At 39.3% G+C, this 18,180-nt stretch overlaps 1 protein-coding gene across 3 annotated transcripts; it reads left to right on the forward strand.

Annotated features, from left to right (window-relative positions):
- The first annotated feature begins 63 nt into the window (after nucleotides 1-63).
- Nucleotides 64-17,715, forward strand: LOC116166642 (BRD4-interacting chromatin-remodeling complex-associated protein-like). Of its 3 annotated transcripts, XM_031481668.1 has the most exons (7): nucleotides 94-116; nucleotides 768-861; nucleotides 917-1,585; nucleotides 8,513-10,925; nucleotides 11,011-11,180; nucleotides 11,239-11,482; nucleotides 16,421-17,715. In XM_031481668.1, the coding sequence occupies exons 3-7, from the start codon at nucleotides 1,137-1,139 to the stop codon at nucleotides 17,312-17,314; spliced, it is 4,170 nt and encodes a 1,389-aa protein (XP_031337528.1). In that variant the 5' UTR covers nucleotides 94-116; nucleotides 768-861; nucleotides 917-1,136; the 3' UTR covers nucleotides 17,315-17,715. The 3 variants fall into 3 exon arrangements, with proteins under 3 accessions (XP_031337529.1, XP_031337528.1, XP_031337527.1); XM_031481669.1 differs by lacking the exon at nucleotides 768-861 and having other exon boundaries at nucleotides 64-116; XM_031481667.1 differs by lacking the exon at nucleotides 94-116 and having other exon boundaries at nucleotides 628-861.
- The last annotated feature ends 465 nt before the right edge of the window (nucleotides 17,716-18,180 follow it).

The raw sequence follows: 18,180 nt of genomic DNA on the forward strand, positions 1-18,180 counted from the left end.
CAAATGTTATTTTTTTGTGTATCAAATGACGCCACGCGAGAGCCAATGAAAAGCGAGAGTTCCCTGCTTTTACTTTTGTGAACCCCGTATCAGCCCATGAAGTGAAAATTGTTAAGGTACGTAGAAATTTTATTCATTTTATCTCGAAAATCATGTGGGTTGTACTTCTATGCAGCTTGCATCCGCTGAATTTGGAATTTTTCAAGCGTTTTTTCAAAATTTCCATTATTTTACCTCTGTACCGTTTACATAATTATGATTAATAGCTTTTTCTAAGCGCACTCTTTTATAACCTAACTTCTTTATTGATTTTTTATAGTGCGCTTTATTACGGCTGTTGTCGCCCGATATCAAGGGTGTTAATTACTTTTTTTCTAATTTGCATCATTTTTTATGTAATTATGGCTATTTTTGCCTCTTTTTGGGTTTTTAGAGCAGTTGTTTACCCCCACCATTTATGTGCTTTCTCCTCCCTTCCATTTTGGCATTTGGATTAATAACGCTGGATTATTTCTTTGATTACCGCAATTGCTTAATTTGCCGATTGCCCTTAGGACCGTTTGCGACGGATTTCTGCCAAAAAGTCCGTAATTTGGATGATTTTTTTGTCAAATGCGGGGGGAGGGTGGGGGCGCTAACCGACAAACAGTAGCGCAAGAAGCACATCGTAAAGATGGCGGCGCTGTGCTAAATGGTTACTATTTTTGTTGCAAATTGCCGAAGTTGTTTATAAACAAACCGTAATTAATCATTTACTCCGTCGGCAGTCTAACACGAGTGATTTTTGAGGCTTCAATGCTGTCGTACGCTGCCACTTCATTGAAATTCGCCTAACAAATTGAAAATATACTACTCTTAAAGGTTAGGTTCCCAGTGCAAGTAAATTCGTTCCACTGACCACTGCTTTCAATTTCAGTCGCAAACACCCGGAAGAATGGAGAGCCGCAGCCTTTTCAACGAATAATGTACCCAATAGATGCGCTTCGTTCGGAGGCCTTCAATCCGGAAATGGGCCTCTTCGAGTTCGGCTAAAGTGCGCGATAATGTGCGAGTACAAAGACTACAATGAGAAATGTGCATTCCAATTGTTTTTAAAATGTACTTAGTGAAGTCTCGGTGATAACGGCTAAAGGAAAATGTCTTCGTCGACACCGCAAAAGACCGCACCGAAGATGTGTAAATCGCCGAAGAACACGAATTTCCCGATCAAGGCCGAGAAGGTGCACATAATCAACGAGTACGAAAACTTGAACACCAACTGTACGGTGATCGGCTCGAACAATCTACATTTGGTCAAGAAGCCGCAGATGGTGACGAACATGTCGCCGGTCTACTCGAATCCGAGTCCCGGATATCCGCCTTCGCCGTACTCGTCGCCCGCCAGCCTGAAATCGCCGTCACCGCAGAGCTTTAAACCGCCGACGCCTCAGCCCAGTTATCCCGTGATGCAGATCATACACAGTAGCCATCAACTTTTAGCGAGACCTCTTCAGGCGACAGCCCAAAATACGATTAAGCTGAAGCCGCATCTAAATATTTTACCAAAACCGTCAGCTAGTCCTCAACCGCCCAAACCCAGTGTAAGGTACGTCATTCGCGCACTTTGCAAATTCAATTCGTTTTCAGAAAAAACAAACGCGTTAATGTCTTTTGTTTTTATCAACCACCTTTACACAGGGTGTGTCAACAAGGTTTGTATCTTTGTATGTAAAGCATTGTGTGTGGTGTTTTTATCAGCCAAGAGCTTTCTACAGGGTGTCCATTTCAACTTGTTTGTGCAGAAATTCAGATTGTTCAGTTTTTCACTGCGTAAAAAGAGGGTGGGGGGGGGGGTCTTGAAAACTGTCCTGTGTGGATATTTAGTGGAGTAAACTTCATATGTGAGGACTGATTTGGTACCACTAGCCTTTAATCAGGCCCAGTAATTTAATAGCATATTTTGGTTTAAAGATTTAAATCTTTGGGAGAAAGGACTTGGTCTCAGTAGGCACGATAGAGTAAAAATCTTGTTCTTTCTCTTTCTATGCTTTAGGAGGAAATGAAAATAACCATTATATATATTAATCAAAACCTTTCACCATTTAAGTGGAAGGTGTACACACAGGGTGTTTTATCATTACCAAGATTTTGAGGCCTTGATCACTTAGTCTATTTTGGGTATATTATTAGTCTTCCACCAAAAATTGTTTGCTATAAAGGACATTTCAGGGAACATAACAATGTATCAAAAAAATATTCTTGAATCTCCCCGGATAACATCAGACATCCACTAGATCCATGATATTTTTTTGGAAATCCGTCTACATCTTCAAATTTCTTGTAGGCATGTACGGCCATTTCAAATTTTGTGTACACTAAAAAATTCTAAAAATTATATGAAATAATAATTGTGTGTGCATGTGCGTTCGGAAAAAAATTATAGAAAATTCTCAAACAATCCTAGAACATTTTAAAATATCAAAAAAATTCTACAAAATGCTTGTAGTTGTAACAAACCCAGGCCAGCCCCGAGAGACTGGGTTGTAGTTCACCGAATACAAATATATAAATAGGCTGGGAAAAAAAGAACTGACCAAGAAAAAAACCATCCAACAAATTAATATTAAACTTTATAGCAAAATTAGTTGTTTGTAAGTAATGACTTGAATGCTATGACTATAATGGTATTCAAGTAAATCAATGAAATGTCAAATCATAGGCTCCACTGGAAGTTTCAAAATATAGCGCCATCCACGAATTGCTATAAATGACAATATCTATGCTGCTGGCATTCACCTAATGAATCTGTAGAATGCCGTTAATTAAAAAAAGTTGCTCAATTTGTTTTTGCAAGAAAATATCCCCTTCCCATGACAGTTTTCTAGAAATGGCAATAGAACTTTGTGTATACTGGGGGATGTTCCAGACCCCCTCGGTAACACTTTCTTTCATTAAACGTTCAGCCTTCAGGAATTGCATTCTTATTTTTGGAAAAAAGTCGTCAGATCCTTCAAATGGTAGTCTCTTGCTCGCTTAAGAAATACACGGAAAAATTAAAAAATGTCAATTTCAAAATGATCCTAAAGAGGTTCTTTATAATCATTTTGTGTAATTGGCCGTTTTCAAAATAAGCATAGGGGGTCAGATAAAAAAGTTATCACAGCTAACCTCATTTTTTAAAAATAGGACACCGTGAATATGTTATTCAAAAAATATATATTAAATTCTCCACTAAAAACAAAAAAAAATCAAAATTGGTTCAAAAAATCTAAAAAAAATTTACAAAAAAACAATTTCAAATCCAAAAATCAATTTGAACGCTTTTTGAGTGGGTTTCGAATCATATAAACCTTTTTATAATTCTTTTCTGATCTTTTTGAATAATTTTTGAATTTCTCTGAATCCTTTGAACCTTTTTTTGTTTTTACTGAGAAAATATGGGGTCATTTTAACATTGAAATTTTTTTATTTTCCCCCGTATTTCTTAAGCCAGCGAATATGTTGGCACAAAAAGAGTCACTATAAGTGTCGAAAATGGGACACCCTGTACACTCTACTCTTGTCAATACATAGAAAAATAAAGAAATGCGCTTGTTTTTGCCCTCGCGCATTCTTGATCTTGTGTTTCTGTATGGGGATAATTTCAAGAAAAATCGCTGCTACCAAAAAAATCATGTTCTCTTTTTGGGTCAGTTAAAATGGTAAAATCAAAATTTAAAAATATTCCCTCGCTTAGGAGATACGGGCGTAAATTAAAAAAAATCTCAATTTCAAAATTACCCTTTAAGTACTTTCTTAGTAAAAAGAGATACACAAGACGTTTATTAGAAAAGTTTCTTTGTAATGATTGTTAAAGAATCTACGGCTTTCAAAATAGGTAGGTATACGGGGTTCGGATAAAAATTGGTTCAAAAACATTCAAACAAATTTTTAAAAGAATTTCAAATTCAAAAAATTGTTTGAAAGTTTTTTGTGATTTTTTCGATTCGTTTGAACCATTTTTCAATATCTTTGATTCTGTTTTAATATTTTTTATCTTTTTGAATCAGTGGTATCTTTTTTGCATATCGTCCTTAGTGTCCTATACTTTCGAAGAGAGAATTTAATATCTTTTAGAACAAGATATACAGGGCGTACCATTAAAAAAAAATTAGGTTAAGTCCTTAGCTGACCCTGTATACTTATATTGAAAACAACAGATTATTCAACAATCATAAAAAAACATTTTTCTGTATTTGCATTAACTAAGAAAATATAGGGTCATTTCAAAATTGACAATATTCTGATTTTGCCCCGTTTCTCTTAAGCGAGGAAATATTTTCAAATTTTGATGTTGCCACTTTAAATTTGACTCAATAAGAGCACATAACATGACGCCTATATTTCCTTTTTTGATAGCACTAACAATTACTGAGATACCCTATAAACCTGTCGAAAATGGGACACCCTGTACACTCTACTCGCGTGAATATACAGAAAAATAAAGAAGTTCGTAATAGTAACATAGGCGTTACATACTCTTATTGGTTCAAACTTAAAATGGTAAAATCAAATCATTTTTTCCTGTCCTGTCCTGCACAGAACGTAGTAGCGAATGAGGGAAGGGGGGGGGGGTGTATGGAATACCCCCAGCAAGAAAAGCAAAGTTTAATTTAAATTAGAGAAAGAGCAGACAATAGAGGGGGGGGGGGTTATTGTATACCTTCCCGGTTTCCCGGTAATACTTTCTTCCATAAAACGTTCAACCTTCAGGAATCGCATGCCTACTTTTGTAAAAAAAAATAGTCAGATCCTTTTCTTGTAAGAAGTCCTGCACAGAACGTAGTGGGGGGGGGGCTGAAAGTTCAATGACCACTTCCGAAAAATTTAAATTAGAGAAAGATCGCCCCTTTCGCAGTTTAAAAATGACAATAGAACTTGGCGGGGGGGGGGGTATTCTATACTTCACAGACTTCCCCGGTTACACTTTCTTCCATAAAACGTTCAGCCTTCAGGAATCGCATGCTTATTTTTGGAAAAAGTCTTCAGATCCTCTTCTTGTAAGAAGTCCTGCACAGAAAGTAGTAGGAGGGGGGGGGGTATGGGGGGTACCGGAATACCCCCCGAAACTTCAATGACCACTTCCGAAAAATTTTAATTAGAGAAAGATCGTCCCTGTCACAGTTTTCTAGAAATGACAATAAAACTGGGGGGGGGGGGGGGATTCTATACCCCACACACCTCTCCCGTAACACTTTCTTCCATAAAACATTCATTCTTCAGGAATCGTATGCTTACTTTTGGAAAAAATAGTCAGATCCTCTTCTTGTAAGAAGTCCTGCACAGAACGTAGTGAGAGAGGGGAGGGGGGGGGGCTAAAAGTTCAATGACCACTTCCGAAAAATTGAAATTAGAGAAGGATCACCCCTTTCGCAGTTTTAAAATGACAATAGAACTGGGGGGGGGGGGATTCTATACCCCACAGACCTCCCCGATAACACTTTCTTCCATAAAACGTTCAACCTTCAGGAAGTGCATGCTTATTTTTGGAAAAAGTCGTCAGATCCTCTTCTTGTAAGAAGTCCTCTACAGAACGTAGTACTGCGGGGGGGGGGGGGTATGGGAGGTACCGGAATACCCCCCGAAAGTTCAATGACCACTTCCGAAAAATAAATTTAAATTAGAGAAAGATCGCCCCTTTCACAGTTTTCTAGAAATGACAATAGAACTTGGGGGGGGGGGGTATTCTATACCCCACACACCTCCCCGGTAACACTTTCTTCCATACAACGTTCATCCTTTAGGAATCGTATGCTTACTTTTGGAAAAAAAATAGTGAGATCCTCTTCTCGTAAGAAGTACTGCAGAGACAGTAGTACCGGGGGGTTTCGCAGTTCAATGAGCATTTCCGGAAAATTTAATTAACATCAAAGAAAGACTCGATAACTTCCTATAACCATCGCCCCTTTCCCATAGCAACTTTGTAGAAATGACTATAGAACTGTTGTGTGTACTGGGGGGTATTCCACGCCCCCCCCCCCCCCCCGATCTCTCCATTTTCGTTTATAAACCGTTCAGCCTTCAGGAATTGCATACTTATTTTTGGAAAAATCTATACAACAGTTCGATTTCCATTTCCAAGAAGAGCATCTGATGATTTTTCTAAAAATAAATGTGGAAAAATTTTTCCACACATTTCAGGATCTCTAAGAAACAAAAGATAACATATTAAATGCTCTTTTCAAAAATATAATACAAACAAAAGATTTTTAAATTAAAAAAATTCAAAAATCGTGAATTTTTTTAAAAATTAGCTGTACCTTTTGTAATTTGTTTTATCCTTTAAATTTTTTTGAATCTTTGAATCGTTGCTGGTATGTTATATTGTTAAAAAGATCACATTGTAGATTACAATATACAGGGTGTTCCATTAAAAAAATGAGGTTAGGTTTGGTCAATTTTTTACTTGATCCCATACACAAAAAATTACTCAACAATCATTGTAAATTTTTCCACACATTTCAGGATCTCTAAGAAACAAAAGATAACATATTAAATGCTCTTTTCAAAAATATAATACAAACAAAAGATTTTTAAATTAAAAAAATTCAAAAATCGTGAATTTTTTTAAAAATTAGCTGTACCTTTTGTAATTTGTTTTATCCTTTAAATTTTTTTGAATCTTTGAATCGTTGCTGGTATGTTATATTGTTAAAAAGATCACATTGTAGATTACAATATACAGGGTGTTCCATTAAAAAAATGAGGTTGGGTTTGGTCACTTTTACTTGATCCCATACACTTATTTTGAAAATTACTCAACAATCATTGTAAAGAAACATTTTCCGTATCTCTTCTAACTAGGAAATTGACAATTTTTGTATTTTCCCCTGTATCTCTTAAGCGAGTGGATATTTTTAAATTTTTTGACTCAAAAAGAGCGCATGACGCCTATATATTACGGAAAATGGGACACCCTGTATATGCAACATACTATAGCATTTTACTTAAAATTCCAAAATCAAAGAGTTGATGAATGTAACTTATTTTTTGATTACCCTGTATACAGGAATTTATCATTAACAAAATTATCGTTGGTTCTGAGCGTTTTTTTCCAAGACGATTATTGAATTCGTACTTCTGGGCCGCTCTGTATATGTGATTGAATCAAAACATCCAAATATGTGTTGTTATTCGCCGCAATTATGCGGCCCATTTTTTTTAGAAAGAAATTCCGTCTTCCTACGCTCCGTTTTTGAAATATTCGATGTTTTGTTCTCATGCGTCCGGTCGACATGTATCATTTTCCCTTGAGAGAACCCTTCGTAATTCGCATTTATTTAAACAAAATTGAGTTTTTAATGTTTTACTTTCATTGGTGAGTTGAAGTAAAAAATAATACAATGAGTGGGGGGGGGGGGGGGTCGTGAATTGTTTACTATAACAAATTAGATGTAGAATTAATGCTAGTGTTCACTGGATTACCGTGATTGCAACGGAGAAGATAAATATAGTAGGATTTTCCTTAGTTTGCGCGCACGTCATTGCTGTAGTATGACGTCATCACTAAGTATGTTTACATTGCATGCAATCAATGGCAGAGAGTACGTATGTGGGGGCAGCCATACAGACAGTGCTGCATTATGGGTAAAGATACCCATTACATCAACGACTACAATTAACCACTTCGCTACTATTTTACTAACAAGGTGGACATCATTATTTGTACGTAAAGGAAAAATTAAAAAAAAGTATTTTAATTGTTTTTTAGTAATAACTACTCCCGCAGCCGAAGTCGAGAAGCAACAATATTGACTTACCCGATACGAGTAGAGCCACCCTTACTTTCACGTCGAAACGAGGGACGTTTAGTGGCACTTTCGAATCGGGGTAGCACTGGCGGTTCTTTTTTACCCAAATGGGAATGGAAATTGAATAGACTCATAATTTTGTGCGTAAGCAAAGACGAGAAACACACACAACCATGCGATGTCAGGGAAACCTTGTTCTGGACAAAAACCCTCGCCATATTTTTTCCCAAAACATCAACGTGCATCGTTCCAGCTGGTTGTTGAACGTCTTTGCGATCAACTTTCGCCTATCTTCGTGTTTTCGTTCTGCTAAAATCGAACCACAACCTTTTCACCGTAGACGCGTTCCTTTCGGATCTCTCCATGTATTTTAAAACACCGCAGGCGCCGATCATCTGCCATTTTGTTGATAAATCTTGAGTATCTGAATAAACCGGAAAACATTAATCTGAATCATCTTCTAAATTAATTATTAGTGGGGCTACATCTTCTCATTCAAACTTTACTTCCCCATGCCAGCAATGTAAAATAATTTTGTTGGTATGCCCTACAGCGCTTTAATTTCACCATTCAACTTGTGTGAAACCATCAACATCGCTAATGGGTTTCTTTTACATTTTCTGATTTTTAAAGATTTGTGAAATAGAAGTCGCTAATATTTAATGCAAAATGATTTGAGCGTATGATTCATATGAGTAAAGTTGGAAACTCATGCAAATAATTGATTTTGTTTTATTTTTCAGCCCGCATATTGTAATACCAACCCAACAAACAGCCACAATAATGCCAACAGCCCAGCCGTTACTACTAAATCAAATGCCGATGCTTGCTCCCGGAGTGCAACTGATATTGCGTCCGCAAACCGCAAAATTACCTACGCACGTACAAACTGCCGCTCCGCAAGGTCTAATTCTGCAGCCGAGCGGTCAACCTCTCCTGCAGATACAGTCGCCGCGCACGGCCCAGCCGATGGTGCGAGTTTTAACGAACGGAATGCATCTGGCTCCGCATACGCAAGTGGTGACGCAGGTCGCGAGTCCCGTCATAACGCAGCAGACGCAGATCATGCAGCAAAACGAGCATCTGTCCTTCACTCAAGCACAAATCACCTCCAACAACCCGCCGAAAAAAAAGCCAAAGAAGAAGAAGCAAAAACTGGATCTCGCGAATATTATGAAACTGTCCGGGATCGGTGATGAGGATGACATACAATTTGAGAGCGACACGTCGCAGAGTGAGAGCGAGCCCACCATGCAGATCACCGAGAACCTCATAAGACCGCAGCATATTGACGCGAATAAACGGATTGGAAACATACAGATTACTAGCGTGCCGCAGCCTACCGTGTCGACGGCGACGCCTTTAGTTCAGCTGCTTAATCAAAGTTTTCAAAGCGGGGTCAACAGTGGTTTCCAAGCGTCTCCAGCTGCACCCGCCGGTATACCGTTGAATTCTTTCATCGCGCCAAATATCACCATCAATAACGGTTTAGTGGTTCAGCGAAATGGCGGCTTTAAGCTGGCGTTAGGCGAAGACGGCCGCCTGGTTTTGCAGCACGATCCGACACTCAATCAAGACTTACAATCGCAGCTTCTTTTGCAAAGTATTTTTGGTTTGAACGGCCTAGTCTTACAACCGTCAATTGATCAGCAAGTGCATTCGCAAACCGTGCAGACGATTCAACAGCAATCGGTTCAGACAATTCAACAGCAAACAGTTCAGTCGCAAACAATACAAACTGTGCAGCAACAAACCGTGCAGCCTCACATGCAAACAATTCAGCAAGCAATACAGCCCCAAATTCAGGCGGTGCAGCCGCAAACCGTCCAGCAAACCGTTCAACAGACAATCCAGCATCAAACCGTGCAGTCGCAGCCGCTGGCGCACGCTCACTCGCAACCGATGCAGATTGTGCAGCCTCAACCGATTCATACCATTCAGTCTCACAATATACAGCAGCACACCATTCAGTCACAGCCGACTGTGCAAGCAATTCAGTCTCAGGTACAACAAAGCATACACTCGCAGATACAGTCGCTACTGCAATCCCAACCTCTTCAAACCATTCAACCTCAACCCGTGCACACGCAGGCGCCCGCGCCGACGATACAAACCCAACCCACCCAACCCATTCTTAAAGTACAGCCGTTCCAAAAGACGCAACCTCCCGTACAAACGGTTCACCCGCAGCCCGTTCAAACGATCCACCATCCTCCCCCACCCCAACCTAGCATTAACGAAAATCAACAAAATCATCCCCCTCAAACCTCGTACGTTGTCAACTTGACACCCGAACAACTCGAGCTGCTGAAACGCAACGGACAACTAACCGTCAACGGACAAACGATTTTCATGCAACGACCTAACATAACCAATAAAACCCCGGAGACCATCCACGAGAACAAGATCAAGCTTTCGCCCAAAATAAAGCCGGTAGTCAAGAAAGTAAAATCGCCCGCTGTTAAAACGCTCCAAGAAAATCTCGGCATCAAGAACGTCAATCACGTCTCCGACAAGCTGAACCACGTCAAGGACCCCCCGCCGAAATCGAGCCTGGTGATGGCGCTCCAGTCGCCCCCGAAGATTCCGCCGACGCCGCAAAAGGTCGTCTCGCAACCGCCGTCCGCCACGGTCCAGCCGACCGTCCAGGCGACGGTCTCGAGCCAAACGCAAACGCCGAAGCAGCCCGTTCAGGCGAAAGTCCAGGGGACGCAAACGACCCAGACGCACACGGAGGGAAACGGTCACGAGGTCGACAACATACTCGGTCAGCTGCTCGAGGAGTCCGGCGGAAGCGCGAGCGTTGCGACGTCGACGCAGAACCAGCAGCGGATACACACGATTCAGCTGACGCCGCAACAGCAGCAGCACCTGAAGAGCATCCAGCTGCAGATACAGACGCTTTCGGGCCGTCTCACGCCCGGCGATACCGAGATGCACACCGCGCTCAAGCTGCTCTTCGCCGAGCAGCAGAAGATCTTGGCGTCCGGCAAGCTGCTGCCCCCCGATAAGGTGATTTACCAGAACAACCAGCTTACAATCATAAATCCATCCTCGCTCGGGATCGGAAATGGAACGCCAGTGAAGGCGGAGCCGCAAGTGCTTCAAGCGCCGATACTGCAACGACCGCCGTGTAACGAACCAAATAATAATCAGGTTAGCATTTCTCTGTGTGCCCCTCTTCTGAACAGAACCAACATTCTCTTTTTTCGGACGATTTTCATTACCGTTTTATTTTCAGCCAACCGTTTCAACAGTACAAACCGTACCAAAAATCACGGTAGCCGCGGAGGTCAGCGCGAGCGTTTCCGCGCCGCTACCGCCCCCTCCCAAGCCGCCCGTCATTTCGATTCCGACGCCGGTTCCGGTGCAGCAAAACAAGTTCATACCCAGCTTTACGAAGGCGCAACTGTAAGTGGGAGGAGTCGGGCGAACCGACGCGGAATTATGACAGTTTTCGTTTTTGCAGACTCGAGCAGCAGTTGAATACGGATCAGAACGGGGCGATCAAGCCGGACGTTCACACGCCGTTTCGCGATAAGGCCGACGCCTGCAAGCGACTGATACGATACCACTGCTACAATCAACCGGTGCTGTCGCAGAAGGACCTGAATAAGGCGGACGAGATTTTCGAGTTGACGGCGCGGCACTTTATCGATAAGTTTTCGAGGATGGTTGACAAATATCGCTTTCTTCTGCTTAAAGAGAGCATGGTGAGTATTGCACCCCAAAGTTGGTCTTAAGGGTAACATTTCGTTGTCTTTGTAACTGGATTGTTCCTATTTCATAGTGTGCTTTGTATTTATCTAAACATCTATTTCAAGTGGGGCCAAACTGGAATTCCCGTCTCGTAAGCTTATACCGTCGATACGTTCAAACAAATTAAAAATGTCTTTCGCCGACGTCGGAAAAATATGAGACCAGTGTCAAACTTTAAGTTTTTTAAGAGCGCACCTAACAGATGTAACCTCGGATTAATCAGAGGTTGTTATCTGTAACTGATTCAACTAATTACAGTTAATTATACCAAATTCGGTAGTCCAGCAAAGCACTTTTGTGACCTTTCCGGTTTCAATCCTCAGGGCCAGAGCCAAATACCATGCTACAAGCGCGCGATCAAATCAGGTTCGATTATTAATTAATTGCCCTTAAATTCAGACCTACACTGCAATGCCCAATTCAAATCCGCACAAACAACACTAACACTAGAACTGGGTAATGTCACTTTGGAAACTTCTCGCTCTTTAACTCAAACTTCACTATAATTTCTACCGACCTACTCACAATTTTCCATTTCACTACACTTGCTTGTAAATCTGCCAATTTCCAAAACAATAAGCGATGTCCCTCTTGAGACTAATTAGCCTACGCAGCGATAACGTTCTTATCGCATTGACCGGAGATAACACTTACAGATCCTATGCAATTATTTTCAAATGTTTAAATCTAAGCTTTAAATACGTAATAAACTGGAACAAATAAATAAAAAACCAGGTGATTAAAAATTGACCTCGAATTCTACTAATATACACGCTTCCACTTCACTCGACTTAAATCTCTTAATACTCGTAGCACTCGACGAAACTTTCTTCTCTAACAAGAACTTTATGATTATAAAGACTGACTGTCTTTTAAATGATACGCTCAAATAACGGCAAATCTGTCAATTACCAAATAATAAGCGGTTACGTTTCAGCGTCCGCTCCTATTTAAAACAAATCCCTTTCCGTTCCACTTAAAACTCTGGCTTCGAATAAATTAAATACGTGTGTCTTCTTATCGGCGAAATAACATCTTCGATGTCCCTCTTGAGACTGATTAGCTTACGCAGCGATAACGCTCTTATCGCACTGACCGGAGATCACACAAATCTAACGCAATTATTTCCATGTTTAAATATAGGCTTTTGATATGTAATAAAATTGAACAAATAAATAAAATACAAAGTGATTAAAAATTTCCCTCTAATTCGACTAATATACACGCTTCCGTTTCACTCGACTTAAATCTCTTATAACTCATCGCACTCAACTAAACTTTCTTCTCTAACAAGAACTTTATGATTATAAAGACTGACTGTCTTTTTTATAATACGCTCAAATAACGGCGAATCTGTCAATTACCAAATAATAAGGGGCTACGTTTCAGCGTCCACTCCTTCTATGTGAAACAAATTCCATTTCCGTTCCACTTAAAACTGCATCTTCGAATAAATTGAACATCTGTGCCTTCTTATCGGCGAAAAAACATCTGCGATGCCTATCTTGAAACATATGCAGCGATAACGCTCTTATCACATTGACCGGAGATAACACTTTCAAACCTTACACAATTATTTCCAGATGTTTAAATCTAGGCTTTTGATATGTAACAAAATTGACCAAATAAATAAAATACAATGTGATTAAAAATTGACCTCGAATTCGACTAATATACACGCTTCCGCTTCACTCTACTTAAATCTCTTAATACTCGCAGCACTCAACTAAACTTTCTTCTCTAACAAGAACTTCATGAAGACTGACTGTCTTTTTAATAATACGCTCAAGTAACTCCAAATCTGACAATTACCAAATAATAAGCGGCTACGCTTCAGCGTCCACCAAAAAAAAACTCTTCTATTTAAAACTAATTCCCTTTCCGTTCCACATAAAACTGCGTCTTCGAATAAATTGAATACCTGTCTTCTTATCGGCGAAATAAAATCTTCGATGCCTATCTTGATACCAATTAGCCTACGCAGCGATAACGCTCTTATCACATTGACCGGAGATAACACTTACAAATCTTACGCAATTATTTCCAGATGTTTAAATCTAGGCTTTTGATATGTAATAAAATTGAACAAATAAATAAAATACAATGTGATTAAAAATTGACCTCGAATTCGACTAATATACACGTTTCCGCTTCACTCGACTTAAAACTCTGAATACTCGTAGTATTCTACTAAATTTCTTCTCTAACAAGAACTTTATGATTATAAAGACTGACTGTCTTTTTAATAATACGCTCAAATAACTGCAAATCTGACAATTACCAAATAATAAGCGGCTATTTTTCAGCGTCCACTCCTATTTAAAACAAATTCCCTTTCCGTTCCACTTAAAACCCCGTCTTCGAATAAATTGAATACGTGTGTCTTCTTACCGGCGAAATAACATCTTCGATGCCTATCTTGAGACTAATTAGCTTATGCAGCGATAACGCTCTTATCGCATTGACCGGAGATAACACTTACAAATCCTACGCAATTATATTCAAATGTTCAACTCTAGGTTTTAACTACGTAATAAAATTGAACAAATCAATAAAATATAAGGTTATTCAAAATTGACCTCGAATTCGACTAATATATACGCTTCCGCTTCACTCGACTTAAATCTCATAATACTCGTAGCACTCAAGTAAAATTTCTTCTCTAACAAGAACTTTATGAAAGACTGACTGTCTTTTAAATGATACGCTCAAATAATGGCAAATCTGTCTATTACCAAATAATAAGCGGCTACGTTTCAGCGTCCACTCCTTCTATTTAAAACAAATTCCCTTTCCGTTCCACTTAAAACTGCGTCTTCGAATAAATTGAACATCTGTGTCTTCTTATCGGCGAAAAAACATATCTTGAAACTAATTATCCTATGCAGCGATAACGCTCTTATCGTATTGACCGGAGATAACACTTACAAATCGTACGCAATTATTTTCAAATGTTTAAATCTAGGCTTAAAATACGTAATAAAATTGAACAAATAAATAAAGTACAAGGTGATTAAAAATTGACCTCCAATTCAACTAATATACACGTTTTCGTTTCACTCGACTTAAATCTCTGAATACTCGTAGTACTCAACTAAATTTTCTTCTCTAATAAGAACTTTATGATTATAAAGACAGTCAGTCTTTTCAATGATATGCTCAATAACGGCAAATTTGTCTATTACCAAATAATAAGCGGCTACGTTTCAGCGTCCACTCCTTCTATTTAAAACAAATTCCCTTTCCGTTCCCCTTAAAACTGCGTCTTCGAATAAATTGAACACCTGTGTCTTCTTATCGGCGAAAAAACATCTGCGATGCCTATCTTGACACTAATTACCCTATGCAGCGATAACGCTCTTATCGCATTGACCGGAGATAACACTTAAAAATCCTACGCAATTATTTTCAAATGTTTAAATTTAGGTTTTAACTACGTAATAAAATTGAACAAATAAATAAAATACAAGGCGAATTAAAATTGACCTCGAATTCGACTAATATACACGCTTCCGCCTCACTCGACTTAAATCTCTGAATACTCGGAGCACTCAACTAAACTTTCTTCTCTAACAAGAACTTTATGATTATAAAGACTGACTGTCCTTTTAATAATACGCTCAAATAACTGCAAATCTGACAATTACCAAATAAATAAGCGGCTACGTTTCAGCGTCCACCAAAAAACTCTTCTATTTAATTCCCTTTCCGTATCACTTAAAACTCCGTCTTCGAATAAATTGAATACGTGTGTCTTCTTATCGGCGAAATAACATCTTCAAAGCCTATCTTGAAACTAATTAGCCTACGCAGCGATAACGCTCTTATCGCAATGACCGGAGATAACACTTTCAAATCTTAGGCAATTATTTCCAGATGTTTAAATCTAGGCTTTTGATATGTAATAAAATTGAACAAAGAAATAAAATACAAGGTGATTAATCGAATCTTGTGTCCAAGTGTGTTAAAAATAATTGAAATGCACATACATGGTGTCCCATCGTTATTCCAGGTGGCGAAGCCTAATAAAACATCCGCAAATTCGGTAGCGTATTTCTCTGGCACCTGAGGCAAGAAAAATCTTGTGGATTATATGCGCCATATACTGCTGTGTGCAAATGGGGTGGGGTCAACTACACCACCCACAAAACCCCTGTCAAGCTAGCTCGAAAAAATCAAATTTGAAACTTTCACCTCGTACTCTTCCGAATAATTCCTGGAAGAAAGAGAAGCTTACAAAGCTTGTTTGGGCATAGTACCCCGCACGCAGGCGTTCAATAATTTAAAATAAGAAAATTTTAAAATTACTCAAATGAAATCAACCAATTATACCCCCATTTACTTCACTAAATTGAAATTACTATCACATACAGGGTATCCCGTCATTATTTTCGTTGTTTAGACGGAAGTAACGTCTACATGACGTTTTTAACCATAGATGATTGTAGTAAAGAAAAACAGCGTGCATAGCTATGGCCTTTTGGAAAGTACGGATTTACATTGTTTTTCCGCAAAATGTGAGATAAATTGTACCCTGGTAAAAATGAGTCGATGGTAGTTTGCAAAAAATGCGCCAACAAACTGTTTTGAGGTATAACTAAATCAGACTGAGTAAGGTATGTAGAAATTGCATTGCTGCATACAAAATGGAGATTCGAGACATTTCGCTGTTGCCATTTTTTTTATTATAACAAAAGCGAATTCAAAAAATCCCGATTACCACAATCTGCGTTTGATATCACGATCTTGTTACAACTCTTAAGTTTGATCTAGATACACCTCGCCAAACATTTTTCAATTTTTAGATGACCTTTCGCCTACTTACCAGTTTATCTTATATTCTGTGTTGTGGAGGAGTAACTATGACTCTCTTAAGTGTGTTTTTTTTTTAGCGTCAAGTACAAACATCGGAGCTGATGATGTTGGACCGCATGTTCCTTGCCGAAGAGCAGCAGTCGTTGATGCGCCTCAGGCACGACCTACAGGAGTGTCCGCCCGTCGAGATCGCGCCGCCCGCCTCGTCCCAATCGACGAATCCGTCGGCGGAACAGGCGCAGGAGGAGTACGACGAGTGGGCGTGCATACAGCGCGAGCTCGGCTGCCTGCAGCCGACGTCCGTCGAGGAGATGCGACAGCAGCAGCAGAAGATCGTCGCGAACGCCTCGCAAACGAAACGATCGGCCAGTAGCGATTCGCGGTTGGAGACGTTGAAAAAATTTCGCGTCGACAAGCACAGTAAAAGGCACTGCGACGGTTCCGGCGGACAGAATAGTTTCGTAGGCGGTAATTGTACGAGTAACGCGCAGCAGAATCATTTTGCGGTCAATTCGGTTAGAGCGCAAGGCGTCGCGCAGCAAAAGAATGTATTGCAGCAGTCTCAGTTCGGCAATCCGACGGGCGGTTTGCCGAACGTTAGGCCGCCGATGCATTACGGTAACCGCGGCGTACAGTATACCAACGTCGGGGGCGTTTATCATAGTACAAATATATTACAGCAGCAGTTCACGCAGCAGCAATTTACTCATATGCAAGACGTCCATAGTATGTACGGTGCTCACGCTCAACAACACGGTGTGCCGCCGTTCAATAACACGAATTGTAGCAGTGTACATAACAGTGTAAATAGTAAAAATAGTGTACAGTCCCACGGGTCACACAGTAGTGAAGGTGAAAGTGGCAACAATAGCATAGACGAACACGTTCAGTCAGCTATCGATTCCATACTTAACCTACAACAAAACTCAAATTTAGATTTAGACGAAGCTGTATCTAGTATACTATCATGACGAAATATCTAGATCGGTTTAGGTTTGATTTAGTACGATTAATTTTGTGATATAATTTATTGGACAGTTGATCTGCGATTTTTGTCTTTATAAAGGAATTTGTTTTTGCTCAACACATCACACTTGCTTTGTCCACTATTCGGATCACCCTTTAAGTGACACGTTTCTTTTTATTGTTTTTAATCGATTTTCGTCAATTTATTTTTATTTATAATTTTAGGCCCGTGTCATTCATAAGTGATCCGAGTAGTTCTTTTAATTATTGTAAATAAGTTAATTTATATGAGTACTTACGATGATGTTCGATAATGTAATTTTTATTATTAAGACTGACTTCCAGAAATTTTAGTTCCTAATGGGAAAAGTATTTCAAAATAAAAAATATCGTCGTTTCTCGATAATGGCCACTATTTTTCTTTTTTGTTGCGTGTAAAAAAAATTTTTTTTCCGTTGTTTTGTTTGTGATAAAATACTCAATATAGACCAATCACCTTGTATTTTAAAAAAAATGATAATATAATTTTTTCTTATCCTGAAATTGTATCGCAGAAAATAATATGCTTTACGAAGAGAAACTATGAAATAAATTGACCTTTCGATGCAATTCAATATTGTATCGTTGGGCCCGCAAAGCAAGTAATTGTAAATTAAAATTGACATATTGAGCAGTTTGTTTTTTGTTTAGTAAACCCGTCTGCTAATTGTGATCCGTTCTTGCGGGCTTGACCCAAGTATATATGTACAAACAAGGAACTTTAGACAATTAAAGTAACAAATATAAATAAATAAACAAGTTGAAATAATACAATTCGACAGCGGCAGAAACAGCCGGGCTCGGGCGCCATCATGTGAAATTCTTGCGCCTG

The sequence above is a fragment of the Photinus pyralis genome, unplaced genomic scaffold (assembly GCF_008802855.1).
Source record: "Photinus pyralis isolate 1611_PpyrPB1 unplaced genomic scaffold, Ppyr1.3 Ppyr1.4_LG3b, whole genome shotgun sequence".
In the NCBI taxonomy this organism is placed as follows: Eukaryota; Metazoa; Arthropoda; class Insecta; order Coleoptera; family Lampyridae; genus Photinus; species Photinus pyralis.

Excerpts from the sequence above, each read along its gene's own strand:
- LOC116166642 (XM_031481669.1), top strand. The coding sequence starts at position 1,137 with ATGTCTTCGTCGACACCGCAAAAGACCGCACCGAAGATGTGTAAATCG. Across the intron at positions 1,586-8,512 it reads CCGCCCAAACCCAGTGTAAG|CCCGCATATTGTAATACCAA; the intron begins GTACGTCATTCG and ends TTTATTTTTCAG. Across the intron at positions 11,181-11,238 it reads AGCTTTACGAAGGCGCAACT|ACTCGAGCAGCAGTTGAATA; the intron begins GTAAGTGGGAGG and ends TCGTTTTTGCAG.